The following is a 15,976-nucleotide window of genomic DNA, read 5'->3' as shown; positions in this document are numbered from 1 at the left end:
TCATGGCTGATATTAGAGCTTCTAATCTTGGGGGACTTAAATGTCCATGTCAAGAGGTGTTTGATGAAGTTTATAAATTCATAGCCTTCATGACAGCCAAAAGACCTTTACAAGTTACCTGAGCAGCAACTTGTGTTGTGCCTGGGATTAAATTAGTTTATTATACTTATCCTTTGTGGGATAGGTTCTATCACCTGGGCTTCATCCATGTCCTTCCTGATTTTGGGAGACATAAAAGCAGAAAAGGAATTGCTGGGTCAGAAAAAATGGCCAATGCTTCTTTGAGGTGTTCATGCCATTTATTTCAAAAGAGAGGATTGTGCACTCTGCTTTGACCTAGCTGTTTTTAATAACTTTCCTGTAGTTTCCAATTTGGTTGAAAAAGTGGTGGTGGCAGCTCAGTCTAGAAAAAACAGATTATCTGGACTTCTGCAAGGCATAATGCAGATCTAGTTATGGGATGAAAATAGCATTGGTTATGATAGACATCAAAGAACTACCTGTATCTTCCTTATCTGGATTATCACTCTGACCACTTTCTACCAGTTGGTGTCTGGTAATGTCCTCACTTTTTGAGGCATGCCCCGTGTTTAGGGGCGTGGTGGCCAAGTGGTTAAGACACTGGGCTTATCAACCAGAAGGTTGGCAATTTGAGACCAAGTACTGAATGAAGGAATGAGCTTCTGTTACTGGTTCCAGCTTCTGCCAACTTAGCAGTTTGAAAGCATGTAAATGCAAGTAGATCAGTAGGTGCCAGTTTGGTGGAAAGTAACAACATTCCACGCACCTTTGGATATAATCATGCTGGCCACATGACCACGGATGCATTTTCAAACAACACTGGCTCTTCAGCTGTAAATAAGAGATAACCACCAACACCCAAGAGTTGGACAGGCCTGGCAAGGAATGTCCCCACTAGCCAAAATTGGTGAGAATTATAATATATTACCGTACCTCTTGGATGCTGGATTAAAAAATATTGTTCCAGGCTGAAATCATATTGATTCCTTGTCAGTGCTAACATACTGTTGACTTAACATACTATATAAATACTATTATCAGAGGTAAAGATAAAAAGAATACTTGAAAATACATGGAGCCTATATTGGGAAGAATGTGACTTTAAAAAGGAATTTCTGGTAGGTGACTGATTTCCAAGCTTGCCTGCAATTCCAAACCATTTGTTAAAACTTAATTGAAACAGATTTCAGAATACTATGTTGCTAGAAAACCTTAAAATATAGTTGCTAAGGGGCAAAAGAGAATCTGCAGAAGTATTAAAACACACTTGCAAAATTTCCATGCTCCAAGATTTTCTTTTACCTAGTTAAGAACTAATGGTAAAAAAGAGGCTTATTTCAAAATGATTATAGTAAGTGTATATATAGCTACAATTTATATGCACAGGTTAAGTCCTGTTTCATCACTGTTCACTGTAACATATATCTAAACATTATTCTTAATCTACCATTTGATCAACAGAAACATCAAAACAATTTTATGATCCTTTCAGAACAGCTGTCTTCAACCTGATGTCCTCCAGATGCACTTGAGTACAACTTCCATAAACCGAAGCCAGAAGCTTCCAATAAGAATTTCTGTTACCTCATCTGGATATCACAAAACTGAGAAATATTATTTAGAGACTGTACCTTTTGTATTATTTATCCAATGCACTTTACATTAAATATAGCTTTTATTCAGCCCAATAATGTCCCTATAACAGCGTTACTCTCCAATGAAGATAATGTAGATAGACAAAATTAGTGGATCAGAGGAATGCTGTGGATATAATTTACTTGGACTTCAGTAAGGCATTTGATAAAGTAGATCACAATCTACTACTTGATAAGATAGAAAAATGTGGGGTAGACAGCACCACTACCAGATGGATTCGTAGCTGACTGGCCATACTCAGCATGTGGTCCTCAATGGAACTGCATCTACATGGAGAGAAGTGTGTAGTGGGGTGCCCCCGAACTCTGTTCTAGGTCCAGCTCTTCAACATCTTCATCAACAATTTAGACGAGGGGATAGATGGGGAAATCATCAAATTTGAAGATGACACCAAGCTGGCAGGAATAGCCAACACTCTAGAAGACAGGCTTAGGATACAGGAGGATCTGGACAGACTTGAACACTGGGCGCTATCTAACAAAATGAAATTCAATGATGAAAAAAGTAAGGTTCTACATTTAGGCAAGAAAAACCAAATGTACAGAAATAGTGTAGGGAGTACCTTGCTCAATAGTAGTAACTGTGAGAGGGACCTCGGAGTCCTAGTGGACAATCACTTAAATATGAGCCAGCAGTGTGCTGCAGCTGCCAAAAAGGCCAAAACAGTGCTGGGCTGCATTAACAGAGGGATAGAATCAAGATCATGTGAAGTATTAATACCACTTTACAATGCCTTGGTAAGGCCACACTTGGAATACTGCATTCAGTTTTGGTCACCACGATGTAAAAAAGATGTTGAGACTCTAGAAAGAGTACAGAGTACAGCAACAAAGATGATTAGGGGCTTGGAGGCTAAAGCATATAAGGAAAGGCTGCTGGAATTGGGTATGTCTAGTTTAATGAAGAGAAAGACGAGAGGGGACACGATAGCAGTGTTCCGATATCTCGGGCTGCCACAAAGAAGAGGAGTCAAGCTATTCTCCAAAGCACATGAAGGCAGGACAAGAAGCAACGGATGGAAACTAATCAAGGAGAGAAGCAACCTAGAAAGAAGGAGAAACTTCCTGACAGTTAGAACAATTAACCAGTGGAACAACCCGCCTCCAGAAGCGGTGAATGCTCCAACACTGGAAGTTTTTAAGAAGAGACTGGACAGCCATTTGTCTAAAATGGTGTAGGGTTTCCTGCCTGAGCAGGGGGTTGGACTCGATGACCTCCAAGGTCCCTTCCATAATAATATCTAGAACAGGGCTCCCCAACCCCCAGGCAGTGCCCAACTACCGGGCTGCAGCCTGTTTGGAACCAGGCTGCATGTGGGGCTGGTGGATGCTTGCACATGCGTGAAGCTCTCCTTGTATGAGTGGCATCTGCTTGCAGTCGCATGCTAAACTCTCCTCGCATAAGCAGCGGCTGCTTGCATTTGCTTGCCACTCACACAAATGGAACTATGCACCCTTGTGCGTGCCAACCTGCTACTACAGGGAACCATCCCCTCTCCCATCGGACCGCCAAGCCAGAAAGGTTGGGGACCATTGATCTAGAACATAGAGATAGTCCTCATTTATTGATTGCCTTATTTAGCAACCAATTTTTGTAAAAAAAAAACCAAAAAACTAGTTTTGTGATAATCCTCACATTTATAGCCATTGCAGTGTTCTGCAGTCAGGTAATTTGTTCACAAAATAAATAGAGAATATAGAAGTGAAATCACAAGTCACAGTCACATGATATCCTATTTAACGACAAGTGATTCACTTAACAATGGAAGTGGAAGTGATGTTGTAAGGTTAGCATGGTCACATACAATAACAGAGCTGGAAGAGACCTTGGCGGTTTTCTAGTCCTGCTCAGGCAGGAAACCCAAATGGTTGTCCAATCTATTTTTTAAAACTTCCAGTGTTGGAGCATTCAAACTTCTGGAGGCAGGTTGTTCCACTGATTAATTATTCTAACTGTCAGGAAGTTTCTCCTTATTTTTAGGTTGCTTCTCTCTTTGGTTAGATTCCATCCGTTGCTTCTTTTTCTGCCCTCAGGTGCTTTGGAGAATTGCTTGACTCCCTCTTCCCTGTGGCAACCCGAGATATTGGAACACTGCTATTATGTCACACCTAGTCCTTCCTTTCATTAAACTAGACGTACCCAATTCCAGCAACTGTTCTTTATGTTTAGCCTCCAGTCCCCTAATCATCTTTGTTGCTCTTCTTTGCACTTTTTCTAGAGTCTCAATATCTTTTTTACATCGTGGTGATATTTAACACTTCACATGATCTTGATTCTATCCCTCTTTTTTGGCAGCTGCAGCACACTGTTGGATTCATTTTAAGTGATTGTCCACTAGGATCCCAAAGATCTCTCTCAGAGTTACTAGTATTGAATGAGGTACTACCTGTGCATTTGGTTTTTCTTGCCTAAATATAGAACCTTATTTTTTTACCATTAAATTTCATTTTGTGAAATAGTGCCCAATGTTCAAGTCTGTCAAGATCCTTCTGTATCTTATGTCTATTTTCTGGAGTGTTGGCTATTCCTGCCAGCTTGGTGTTATCTACAAATTTGATGAGTTCCCCATCTATCCCCTTATTCAAATCACGATGAAGAGCACAGGGCCTAAAACAGAACCTACTTCCCTCCATGTAGATGCAGCTCCATTGAGGACTTACATGTCGAGTGCAGTTGGTCAGCCAGTTACAAATCCATCTGATGGTGATGCTGTTTAATCCACATTTTTCTATCTTAACAAGTAGTAGATTGTGGTCTACTTTATCAAATGCTTTACTGAAATCCAGGTAAATTATATCCATAGCATTCCTCTGGTCCACTAAGTTTGTCACCTTGTCAAAGAATGCAGTAAGATTTGTTTGGTATGATCTGTTCGTTGCTTAATTATCTTTTCCAGAATCTTCCCAGGTATTGAGGTCAGGATGATAGGTCTGCAGTTTCCTGGATCCATTCTTTTTTTCTTTTTTGAAGATGGGAACTACATCAGCTTTTTTATAGTCCTCTTGTTGTTCCCCAGTGTTCCAGGATCTTTGAAAGATATAGTTCAGTGTTTCTGAGATCATGTCTGCCAGTTCCTTCAGAACCTTGGGGTATAAGCTATCTGGTCCTGGTGATTTGAACTCATCTAGGGTGGACAGGTGCCTACTTACCATTTTCTTGCTTATTTTAACTTGTGTTTCTAATATGTTTTTTACCATAGATTGGACTGGGTTTTTTTTCCCTTTGTGTAAAGATGGATGCCAAAAGTTAAATAGTTCTGCTTTCTCCCTATTACTTGTCACCTTCTTGCTGTGTTCTCCCACTAATGGACCAATTGTTTCCTTGACTTTTTCTTGATTTTTATATGTTGAAAGAAGCTTTTTTTGTCATTTTTGACCTTTTGTCTCAACTCTTAGTTCATTTTGTGCCTTAGCTTTCCTCACTTCATCTTTGTAGGTTCAGGCTATCTGTTGGTATTTTGCTTTAGTTTTGTGTCCTTCTTTCCACTTTTTATACTTGTCCTTTTTGTCTTTCATTTTATCAAAGAGTTATTTATGCAGCCATGCTGGTTCCTTTTGAGTGCTGTTATTTTTCTTCTTCATTGGTATTGTATAGGCTGGGCTTTTATAATCTCACTTTTCCAAATTTCCCAAGCTTCTTGAGTTGTTTTCTCCTTCAGGATTCTCATCCATGGAACTCTTCCCAAGGTTTCTCTAAGTTTATTGAAATTGGCTCTCTTAAAAGTCCAAGACTCTAGTTTGATAGTGTTCTATTGCTTGTGCTTGCATAATGTTGAATTCCAATATTGCATGATCATTCCTTGCCCCAAGGTTCCTGTGGCTTCAGTACCTTCTATCATTTTATCTCTGCCAGTGAGAATTAGGTCCAATATGGCTGATCCCCTAGTTCCCTTCTCTACTTTTTGGGAGACAAAATTGTCTGCTAGATTGTCAGGAACCTGTTTGATCTTCTGCAGAGTTTGTCTCCCAGTTGCCCATTACTATTGTGATGTGCTTCCTATATACCTTAATTAACTGACTAGTTCATCTATTTCCTCTGTTTGGTTGGATGGCCTATAGTATACACCTTTGGCAATGTCATTTGCCCCCCTTTTATATTGAACCAAGTGCATTCAAGACAGCTTTCAACATTGTTGTGCTTTATTTCTGTAGAAATATAGTTATTTCTTATAGATAATGCAACTCCACCTCTTTTGTTTGGTCTGTTTGGCCAACATGATTTTTGCTTCGCAACTATGGTACATAGCGACAGTTACCAGTCCTAATGATAGTTGGTAAAAGGTCTACCTATAGCTTTCACTCCCTCTTTCCACCACCTTTTGTGATTTTAATAGTACTATGGCATATTTTAGTTGCAAAGACATTTTTCTCATCATTTTTTGCTGAATTTTCAATTTCTGCCTGTTTTCAAAGAAATAGAGCTAGGGTAGAGAAAAAAAGAGCAATTTGGCAATGAAACATTCCATTTGCAAGAGAAGTAAATATAGGATGTAAGTACAGATACAGGAAAAAGAGACACAAAGTCCACAAAGTATTAATACTGAAACAAATGCAGAGTTCTATGCATGAAAAAGGACAAACATAACATTAACACCTATGATATGGGCTGCATTTTGCTCATCCTGACTGTAGTAAAAGAAGCCTGCATATAAAGAACCACTGGCATTTTAAAGATTTGCAGTAATTTCGTGAGTTACAGCAATGTATCCTAACCACAGCAAATTTAAAATGTACGGCTTCAATGCCCAGAATTCTCCTGTCAGCATACTAGCTGGGGTATTCTTGGAGCTAAAGCCCACATATCTTAAAGTTGTTGGGATTAAGAAATGTTTGAATTGGGGAATAATTTCTTTAGATGTATTAAATATTGGGAAATGCTATATAACAGGGACTCGCACTTGTTTTAAGTAGCAGAGTCAGATGTTTAAGAAAAGCTAGTATTTTAGCTTGTCTCATTCTAGCCTAAGCTGAAATGATTAGGAGGTAACCACAGCAACTTTTCTCAGCAATGTAAGTTATGTAACTTGCCCATGTAAATCTAACACCCAGGGGTGGGTGGGGAAAAGTAACCTCAACCTAAATAAAATCCTAAAAGAACAAGTCTACAGATATAGATCATGCTGGAATTCTTCTCTGAAGTTTTCTGGAAGCTATCTACTATAACCTCACAAAGAAATCTCTCCATGCACACACATAAACTGATACACCACTTCTTTACAATTCAACAGATCAGTGATTCATAATTCAACATTGGTAAAATAAAGTTTTTAGGTGAAGAAGTTTCATAATTTTGCCAACTATAATATCATTTAGATTTATTTGACTATTACAAATCCCATCCTTATGATCATACTGATGGGGGATGTTATGAATTTTAGTCCAATGCACATAGATGGCACCATGAGACTAGTGCTAGTCAGAGCTTTGCCTTTACTTTTCACAGTACCCCATCACTATTGCTGATACTGGCAATAGAACAAAGATAAATGATGTAGAATTCTGCTAAAAAACAGCCTCAGGATAAATCCAAGGCCACATAGATTGCAAGTTTGGGATTCTAACAAGTCTGATGAGTGAGTCTTCTAGCTCAGGGGTCTCCAACCTTTTTGGGTTGGCGGACCGGTGGGAGAGGAAGGGGCAAGACGCCTTACGGAAGCAGGTGCAAATGTGAATGTGGCCACGTGCGTGCACACGTACAAACAGGCTACAAGCATGCACACCACACAAACAGGGCTGCAAGCACGCACATGAGGTTCTCAGTGACAGCGGTGCCTGTGTGAGGCTTGGAGCACCAGCACTGCCAGGCTCGCGGCGATGCTACCACCAGCACGAGGATCACAATGCAACTTGCAGCGATGCCGGCCTGGCACAAGGATCATGCCGCCGTCTCCATGCGAGGATCATGCTGCGGCCTGAAGTGATACCACCCCGACACAAGGAACGCGCCACCACCCCCATGCAAGGATTGCGGCTTGGCCTACAGCGATGCCACCCCAGTGCAAGGCTTGTGCCACTGCCCTGCATTGAGGCTCATGCCTCAACCCACCTGCTGCCGCCTATGCATGGTTCGTGGCAATGCCACCACCTGCGTGTGGCATGGCACTGCCCACCTGCCATTCGCAGTGCTGCCACCCCATCCACACAAGGGTCGTGGCAACGCTGCCATCCATGCGACACCAGTGGTACTGCCGCCGCCTGCACAATACTCACATCAACGGATGAACAAGGAGGGGGTGAGCACCCTACCCATGTGGCCTGGCAGCCAAGAGATTGGGTACCTCTGTTCTAGCTATCTAATGAGTTGGAAAACATGGGAAAAATAGCAAAACAGCAAGAGAAAAAAAGACTATTTCAACACTATTAATTTTAACTTTGTCTGTCAATAGTATTTTGTAGTTCCAGAATGTCACTGTAGATATAAAACCCAAGTATGTCCTATATGTCATTTGACTGGAGACTAAAACATATGAAGAACGGTTGCAGGATTTGGGTATGGCTAGTCTAGAGAAAAGAAGGACTAGGGGGACATGATAGCAGTATTCTAGTATTTGAGAGGCTGCCACAAGGAGGAGGTCAATTTATTTTCCAAAGCACCAGAAGGCAAGACAAGAAACAATGGACAGAAACTAATCAAGGAGAGAAGCAATCTGGAATTAAGGAGAAATTCCCTAACAGTGAGAACAATTAATCAATGGAACTTCAGACATTGTGGCTGCTTCATCACTAGAAGTTTTTAAGAAGAGACTGGACAGCCACTTGTCTGAAATGGTATAGGGTCTCCTGCTTGAGCAGGAGGCTGGACTAGAAGACCTCCAAGGTCCCTTCCAGCTCTATTCTGATTCCGATTCTGACTATATTTCACATCATTTCTACCTATGGTCCATGTTAGATTGGGCTGTTAGGAATCAATATTTAAGACAGGTATAAATTTCCCATTTATAATCTAAAGAAATAATCTAAATCAATAATTATATTTTGAGATCTGTTCATAAATATAATATTTGGGCTAGTTAATTTGGTATGTAAGATTTCAAATGGGAAAGCTTTAGACTACATGCCATATTACAGAGTTGAAACTTCCATTTAGTCACTATTATTATATTATATTATAGGATGCAACAATAAAAGGCAACGATTTTTCCTGGATTTTCATTGACAAACAATAATAGATATGTCTTTAGCTTTTGATAGGCTTAGCCTACTTAAATTACTTTAAAGAAAAGAAGCTTAAACTGCCTAATAAAAAATGGTTGAATATTCTATTTTCTTCTAGTAACATAAGAGCATGTCCCCAGTTGCCACCAGAGAGCTGTTTAAAAACAGTTTATCTGCATTTGATATGTAGCATGTATGTTTTCCCCTTCCCAACGAACAATTAACATTTCTCCAAAAAAGTTCTGGAAGTTTAAGGGTTTAAAAAAAAAAAAAAGCAAAACTGGATAAATGTAAACTGGTTTTCTAAATTATGCATGATTTTGGTTTGCAGCTATTATATATTTGCCCCAGCCAATGACTTGCCTTAAAATATTGTTCATATATACATTTAATTATTTTTAGCTTAATAATAACCTTAAATAATGTGCTTGCTTTTAATTTATGATCTTTTATTACTAAGCACACATCTTAATAATTTTCTTTAAAAAATGTAAAATAATGTGTAATAAATGGCATTTTCCAAAAGACACATTCTTTCATATAAATATATAAATATTGTATTTTTTTACTTACAAAGCCAAAACTGCTTAGGTTTACATCTGGGGCTTACAAAAGCCCAATTACTTTTCTCCTGTTTAACAGATGATACTACCCTGCCATATCATTTAAACATCTGAAAAATATTCTTTATTTCAAGATCTGTTCAGCATGAGCTATTGACAAGATTCCTGTTTTGAGAAAAACTCTTGACACCATTATGAAATGAGGAGTCATTCTCATAAAAATAGTAAGCTTATGTCTGAAAAGGAATCTTAGATGGCAGTTGAAAACTCATGATTGTTCTCTTTAACAGAAAAAAAAATCACATAGCTTCATCCAATCTGTGTGTCCTCCCAATGTAAGAATGAATTTCCAGGGTTCTCCACCACCTAGTCATTGGTGAGAATTCTGGAAATTGAAGTAACTCCTAGAGAGTGCTATTCAGTTGGACTACTTATCTAGTAATTTGAAATCTGCTCTTGTATGGGGAATAATTTGCCATTTAGTTTAAATTAGTGTAGCAAAGGCACAGGCAAAAAAAGTGCATTATTGTACTTCAGCCTGTTAAAGGTTGCTATTTCTTGCCATTTTATATATATTAAGTCCACTTCACTTTTTATTTAAAAGCATGTACTATTTCCTTGCAGCATTAGCCTAGAATATTTTTCTGGCTGAGATGATGGACAGAAATTGGCAGTTGAATTATATTTCCATGCCGATAATAGGAAACATCCTCCATTATACTTGAAAGAGCAGGAATTAGAGCAGGGGAAGTTAAATGGCACATAACCCTTCAATAGTTCCCATCACTCTTCATCCCACAATATCTGAACCCTGAAATAGCTACCTCTCTCTGCCTTACAGAAGAAGTAGCCTTTCTGCATTTTGCTTTATTTTCTTGGTAAAATGCATTATGGACCAATCAGGTATCAATCAAATAAAATAAAAATATATTTTCCAGAAGTGACCACAATGGAGAAGTTTAAAAAGTTAAGATGTTGCTCAAGACCACACAATCAAAACCCCTTCCCTGCTTTTACTGGCATGGCATCCTTTTTTTTTTTTTTTTAAGGTAGATCTTTACATTCAATCACACAACTGAAAGCTCGATATTGGGTTATTTTTTACTTCCTCTACAAATGTCCTTACTGCATCTTTTACATAATTTAAGTATTAAAGCTCCTCAGTGTCAAGCCATTGGTCTATTTTGGAATTAGGTATGGTAGCTGGAGGTCATGCTTAATAGTTTTAGAAGGACATAGGAAGTATGAAAAATGGACACAGCTACATTAAAGGCATACACAAGTCTGAGAATTGTGGGAGTTTTAGCCCCAACATTATGTGATTGCTAGGAGTTGAAAACGATGGCACATAATTAATCAAACAGCCTCAACACAGTGAGAAATCCAGGAATCCCAACCCTAATGCAAACAGAAGATGGCAGGAACTTCTGCATATCAGTGGAGCTTAAAGCATTTTTGGGACAGAAGTTCTAATCTTCCCAGTATTTCAATGTTTGCTGTCTCTCCTCCTGAAATTTAGTTAAATAAGCTATATTAATGTAAGAAATGAATCTTTTTTGCTTTTTGTTAAGGAATGGATTTTAACAACTAATAGAAGCTTGACTTTGATCAATATTCACCCTCCCATCTTAAATAATTTTTCCTATAAAACCATCTAAAATATAGTGTCCTCAATGTTTCCATCATCCCCAACCACCCAACAAGGCTACTAAATTATTTTGATGTTTGCATTCACTTATGTGGAGGAAAATAAACAGAAAATAATCCATTAGATGGGATATTTATGGAGTATGTCTGTATTTTCAACCACTGAGACAAATTTGACTGCTTTAGTTAGCATAAATCAATGTCTGCTGCTCATTCAAGAGTGACATAGCTGAAAGCAGAAAAGAGGTCAACTTTTCAAAGAGAGAGACCTCAATATAATAGCTGTATAATGCAGGTATATGGACAAAGCTCTATCCTTTTTTAAAGCTTTCCTTGATTTATAAATCAAACTATTTTATAGTAGCTGCAATCTGTTCCCTTTTCCTAGAAACTGAGTTAAAACATAGTTAAACAATCTTTCCTTGAGAATAAAAGGCAATGAAAAATGGATTAAAAAGTATTTAGCTAACATGTTAGGAATTTATTTATAAGAGTTTATCTAATAGAGAAAGAATTCTATGAAGCATATATTTTCTATGAGGTATGTATTTTCCATGTTAGGTTGAATATCACCAACCTGAGTGTAAACAAATGTATTCACAAACCTTTCAAATAAGAAACACTGCTCTACATTTTTATCATATTGTTGTATGGAACAGGTTATGGAATTGCAAAAAGTTATGAGTGTAAAATAATTTGCTACCCAATTAGTTGAAGAACTCTATTTCAACTATGCAAGTATTAGTATCTTGATATCACAATCACTGAGCACCAATGATATGAATTGAATATTTACTATTTGGAAAGCTATTTAAATATCTGAGTTTAAGTTCAGAACAATTATATTCATCTGTTTCAATGACATCAATAGTATTTATGTGTTTTACCATAAATGCTGACCTTTAAAGAAAAAGATAAATATCAGGATTAATGCCCTAAGCACAGGAGTCAGATTTTTTTAAAAAAATGTCAGATTACCTATTTATAATAATTTACAATAATTGTGATCAGGGCTTTTTTTGTCATAGAACGCACAGAACGGAGTTCCGGCACCTTTTTTGGATGGAACCTTGTAGGGTAGGCAAGGCAGGTTGTATGACATGTGAAAGTTCCGGCACCTTTTTTTTTTTTAACAAAAAAAGCACTGATTGTGATGATCATAATGAAAAAAAATTACAATAATCTCTCCACTTTACTCTTCAGATATATTGCTGTTTCATTAAAGACAACTATTGAAGAACTGAAAACTGAAAAGTTCAGATTAAGAGAGTGTAAATTGTTTAAGGTATAACAAAAGAAAAAAGTGGTTTGTTATAAACAGTAAGAATTGTGTTACTAGGTCAGTATGTTAGGTCTCATCTAGCATTCTCTTTCCACAGTGGCTAATCCAATACTTCAGGAAACTTACAAATCATAGAGGAGGGTTATGCTAAGAACATCTTCCAGCTCACATCCCCCAACATCTAGTGCTATCCCCAAAGCATAATCCTTTAGATATTCAAATTAATTATATAACCAAAGAGATTTAGAACAATGATTTAGAAATGGTAATGGCAACTATTGTCATTCCTCTTTTATTGAAGGCACAATGAGGTCAGTTAAAGGTTAATGATCTTTGCTTGCATATTTTCCCTCTAGAGAGGGCAGGACTTTACTCTGCTGTGAGTCCTTGTCAATTCATATTATTTGAAGAACTTTATAATTTTGCACTGGTGGAATCACAGAAGGGAAGTTTAAAGGGCATCTATTCCAACCTCTGCAATGTGAAGAAAAATGAGTTAAGCTGCTTCCCAAGTCTCTTCCTAAAAAAACCTTAAGAGACTGACATATCACAACCTGTAGGGGTAGACGTTTCTACCATCAAGAAATTTGTAGTTTTATTTATCCTGGTAGTTGCAATATATACCCATTATTTCTGGTCCTAGTTTCCATGGCAATGAAAACTAGTTCCATAATGCATTCCCTATAGCACCTTTTTATGTACCTGAACACTGATACTGTATCTCCCCTTAGTTTTCTTTTCTTCAGACTGAAAATTCAAGCTCCTTCACTTTATTCTGACAAAATAGCTTCTCCAGTTGCTGTATCTTCTGAAAATGTGGTGCCCATAATCATATATAGACTATAGATATGGACATGAAAGTAAAAAGCATTTTTCTAAAAAAATAAAACCCAAAAATTGATTTCAATTAATTTGTTATTTTATCATCTAAGAGATAATTAGTTATCACTGAGAAATAAAAATTTGTTTTAATAATATAGCCCGCAATAGATCAAATAGTTTGGAAAAGGTTTCTTTCTAAAATATACAGAGAGGCTCAAAGAGAACAGTAACTTTACCGCAAAAAATAAGATAAGCGCAATTGAGAAACATTATTTAATTTACACTTATCTTATTCCTATTATATCTAGTGTAGTATTCAGTAGAGTAATAAAGAACCACCAACAAAACCAACTATCTTTACAGATCATACATATTTTTTAAAAAGTTAACCTGAAAAAAAAATCAAACTGAAAGGTAATCTAAAAAACAACTGGTAATTATTATGCTATAGACAACTAAGTGATGAAGACACCTCTTCTAAAGAAAAGTAGCGATGGGATCAGCCACTGAGCTCTGGCAGAGCCACCACAATGTCACAGATCAAAAGTGGAACCACCGGCAGGGCCTTCATTCCAGATTTGGATGCAAGGACTGAATTGCATCAGGTGATTTAAATATCTTGGACATTTCCAACATTGTCATGGAACAATTAAGATAGGAGCATTTTACTGTAAATATTGAAGCAGTTTTATTTAGAACAAAAAATGGCTTTTATCAAATTAGTGAACCCAAATGTTAATTTCCTATTTCATTTTAGCAAAATCCACATCCTCTGTGGCTTTTGGTGCATCAAGTTTGTTACATAGGATTATACAAGCATTCGATTTTTGTTTTATATTAACACATAAAGGCATGGGAATCCTCACAGTAATCTTTGCCAATTGCAAAAATAAGCAGTTTTAGCAAGCATTTCTAGCATGTCACACACTGATTTCGTATTTTTCTTTTTATACCTACAAAAAAGCATCACCGAAGATTACAGGTTGAGGAGTTCCAAACCCTGTTTCCCAATAAATTTCAGAGAAAGCAAAGAAACTTTCCAGGGGCTATTTTAGCACATCCCACTGCCAACTCATGTCCATTAAGAATGAGCCACAGTGCTGACACCAAGAAAAGGGGCTTTTAAAGAGCAAATATACAACAGCATCTGACAGAACAACCTTGTCCAAATCTGTACCCTCATGATGTATTACACTACAATACCCAGTCATGGGATTTTAAATTCAACACATCGGGATACAACCAGATTAGGAAATGGCTTCTTACTCCAAATATACTACTGAACACAAAACCTAACAGATAGATACTTAGCTTATTTTCTTATCCAGAACACAACACATAATGTGCCTGCCTTTTTCTTAATTTTAATGCACCAGCGTACTGAGATCAAGAGGGCCCTCCCGCACTGCACACATTGGGGAAAGGTGAATCTTTTCTAGAGGAAACAATTGAGGAGGTAGGAGGAAGGCAGCGCCGATCGCCGTAGCATCGCGGCTCTGCTGCTACAGGGAGGGAATCCAGCACTTTGGCACAGAAAGCCAGCCAAGGGTGAAAATGAAGCCCCTGTGTGGGCAGGGGGCGGGGAGCAAGCCCCAGAGCAAGAAAGCGGAAAAAGGTTTAGCAAGCACAAAGCCCAACTTCGGTAACAAAAGCCCCCAGGCTGCTCCTTAGCCAGGCACTCCGCCGGCGCCGCTCCGGCAGCTTCTCTCGGCGGGGCCGGTGGCAACAACGGGCACCGCCCCCTTTCCGGGCAAGAACTAAGGGTGGCTCGGGTCGGTTTTGTTCCTTGCAGCCCGCTGCAGCCCCTCCCGGATCCCCGCACAATACTCTCCGCACTCTGACACCCTGCCCGAAGGGGGCGGCTGCGCTTCGCCGCCGCCCCACACAAAAGCGTGTCTGCGGCCCCTGCCCACTTGCCTCCCGTCCTCACCGACCTTGAGCCGCATCGGGCGCCGCCAAGGTTTTGGTCACCGCCTTCCACACATTGCAGCCGAGTAGGCAGAGGAGAAGTGCCGCCGCCGCCGCCGCCCTACTCATTTTTCCCCTGCCGTGGCAACCGCGGCCGCTGCCGCCGGGAAAGGAGGAGGAGGTGGAGAGGGAGGGGACCGTCGGAGCCGCTGCCCAAGAGGAGGTAGGAGGAGGTGTGAATAGAACGCATCAGAAGCTGGCTTCCTCCGCGTGGCCCACCGTGATGCCCCTTGCCCACGCCGAAGGTTGCCGCTTCCGCAGGAGAGGCCGCATTGTCACCTTCGCGCTGAGCGCCGGCACCGCTGCGCGGGCCTCGGTTGCAGCGCGATGGCTGAGGGGGCTGCGAGGGGAAACGAACAGCGGGTGGCTCTCCCTAAAGAGGCAGCGAGGCTCCTCCACCATCCTCAGTTTGCTTAACCCTTTCCTTCCTCTTTCCCTTCCCTAGCTCGCTCCTCAACTCAGAGAAGACGCCAGCTAGAACTTCGGAGCTCCCCCTGCTGACTAGCTCGAGGGTTGTTTCCACCATCGCGCCCCAGAAGTGGAGGGCTTAGTACTGCAGGAATTAAGATGCTGGTCTATTTAAGAACATATCATTTACCCATGCAAAAAGAAATATTTTATTTTGGTGTGTCTTAGAGTTAGTCTTAGTCCTGGCAACTGCCTGGACAAGTCCCTGCAATTTGGGAGGAAAGTTTCAGAAACTGTTGATCATTTCTTGCTTCCTAGAGCTGAGAGAGCAATTGGCCCGAACCCAAGGTCAACCCATGCTGAAAGTGGGACTAGATCTCCTGGTTTCCACCCCGGTGCTTTTACTGCTTACAATAAAAACAAATTGCCTGTTCGAGGACTGTCAGGCACCTAGA

General features: G+C 39.4%; 1 protein-coding gene across 2 annotated transcripts in view; it reads right to left on the bottom strand.

Annotated features, from left to right (window-relative positions):
• FAM171A1 (family with sequence similarity 171 member A1) overlaps positions 1 to 15,547 on the bottom strand; it is a 118,673-nt gene extending 103,126 nt beyond the window's left edge. For both annotated transcript variants that reach the window (XM_039331534.1, XM_039331535.1), the window contains exon 1: positions 15,080 to 15,547. In XM_039331534.1, the coding sequence (XP_039187468.1) occupies positions 15,080 to 15,182 (103 nt within the window). In that variant the 5' untranslated portion in view covers positions 15,183 to 15,547. The remainder of the gene's footprint in view (positions 1 to 15,079) is intronic.
• Between the last annotated feature and the right edge of the window lie 429 nt (positions 15,548 to 15,976).

This window comes from Crotalus tigris, unplaced genomic scaffold, assembly GCF_016545835.1.
Source record: "Crotalus tigris isolate CLP2741 ecotype Arizona unplaced genomic scaffold, ASM1654583v1 scf7180000024437.13266115, whole genome shotgun sequence".
NCBI lineage: Eukaryota > Metazoa > Chordata > Lepidosauria > Squamata > Viperidae > Crotalus > Crotalus tigris.
This window is presented reverse-complemented; position numbering and strand designations above follow the sequence as displayed.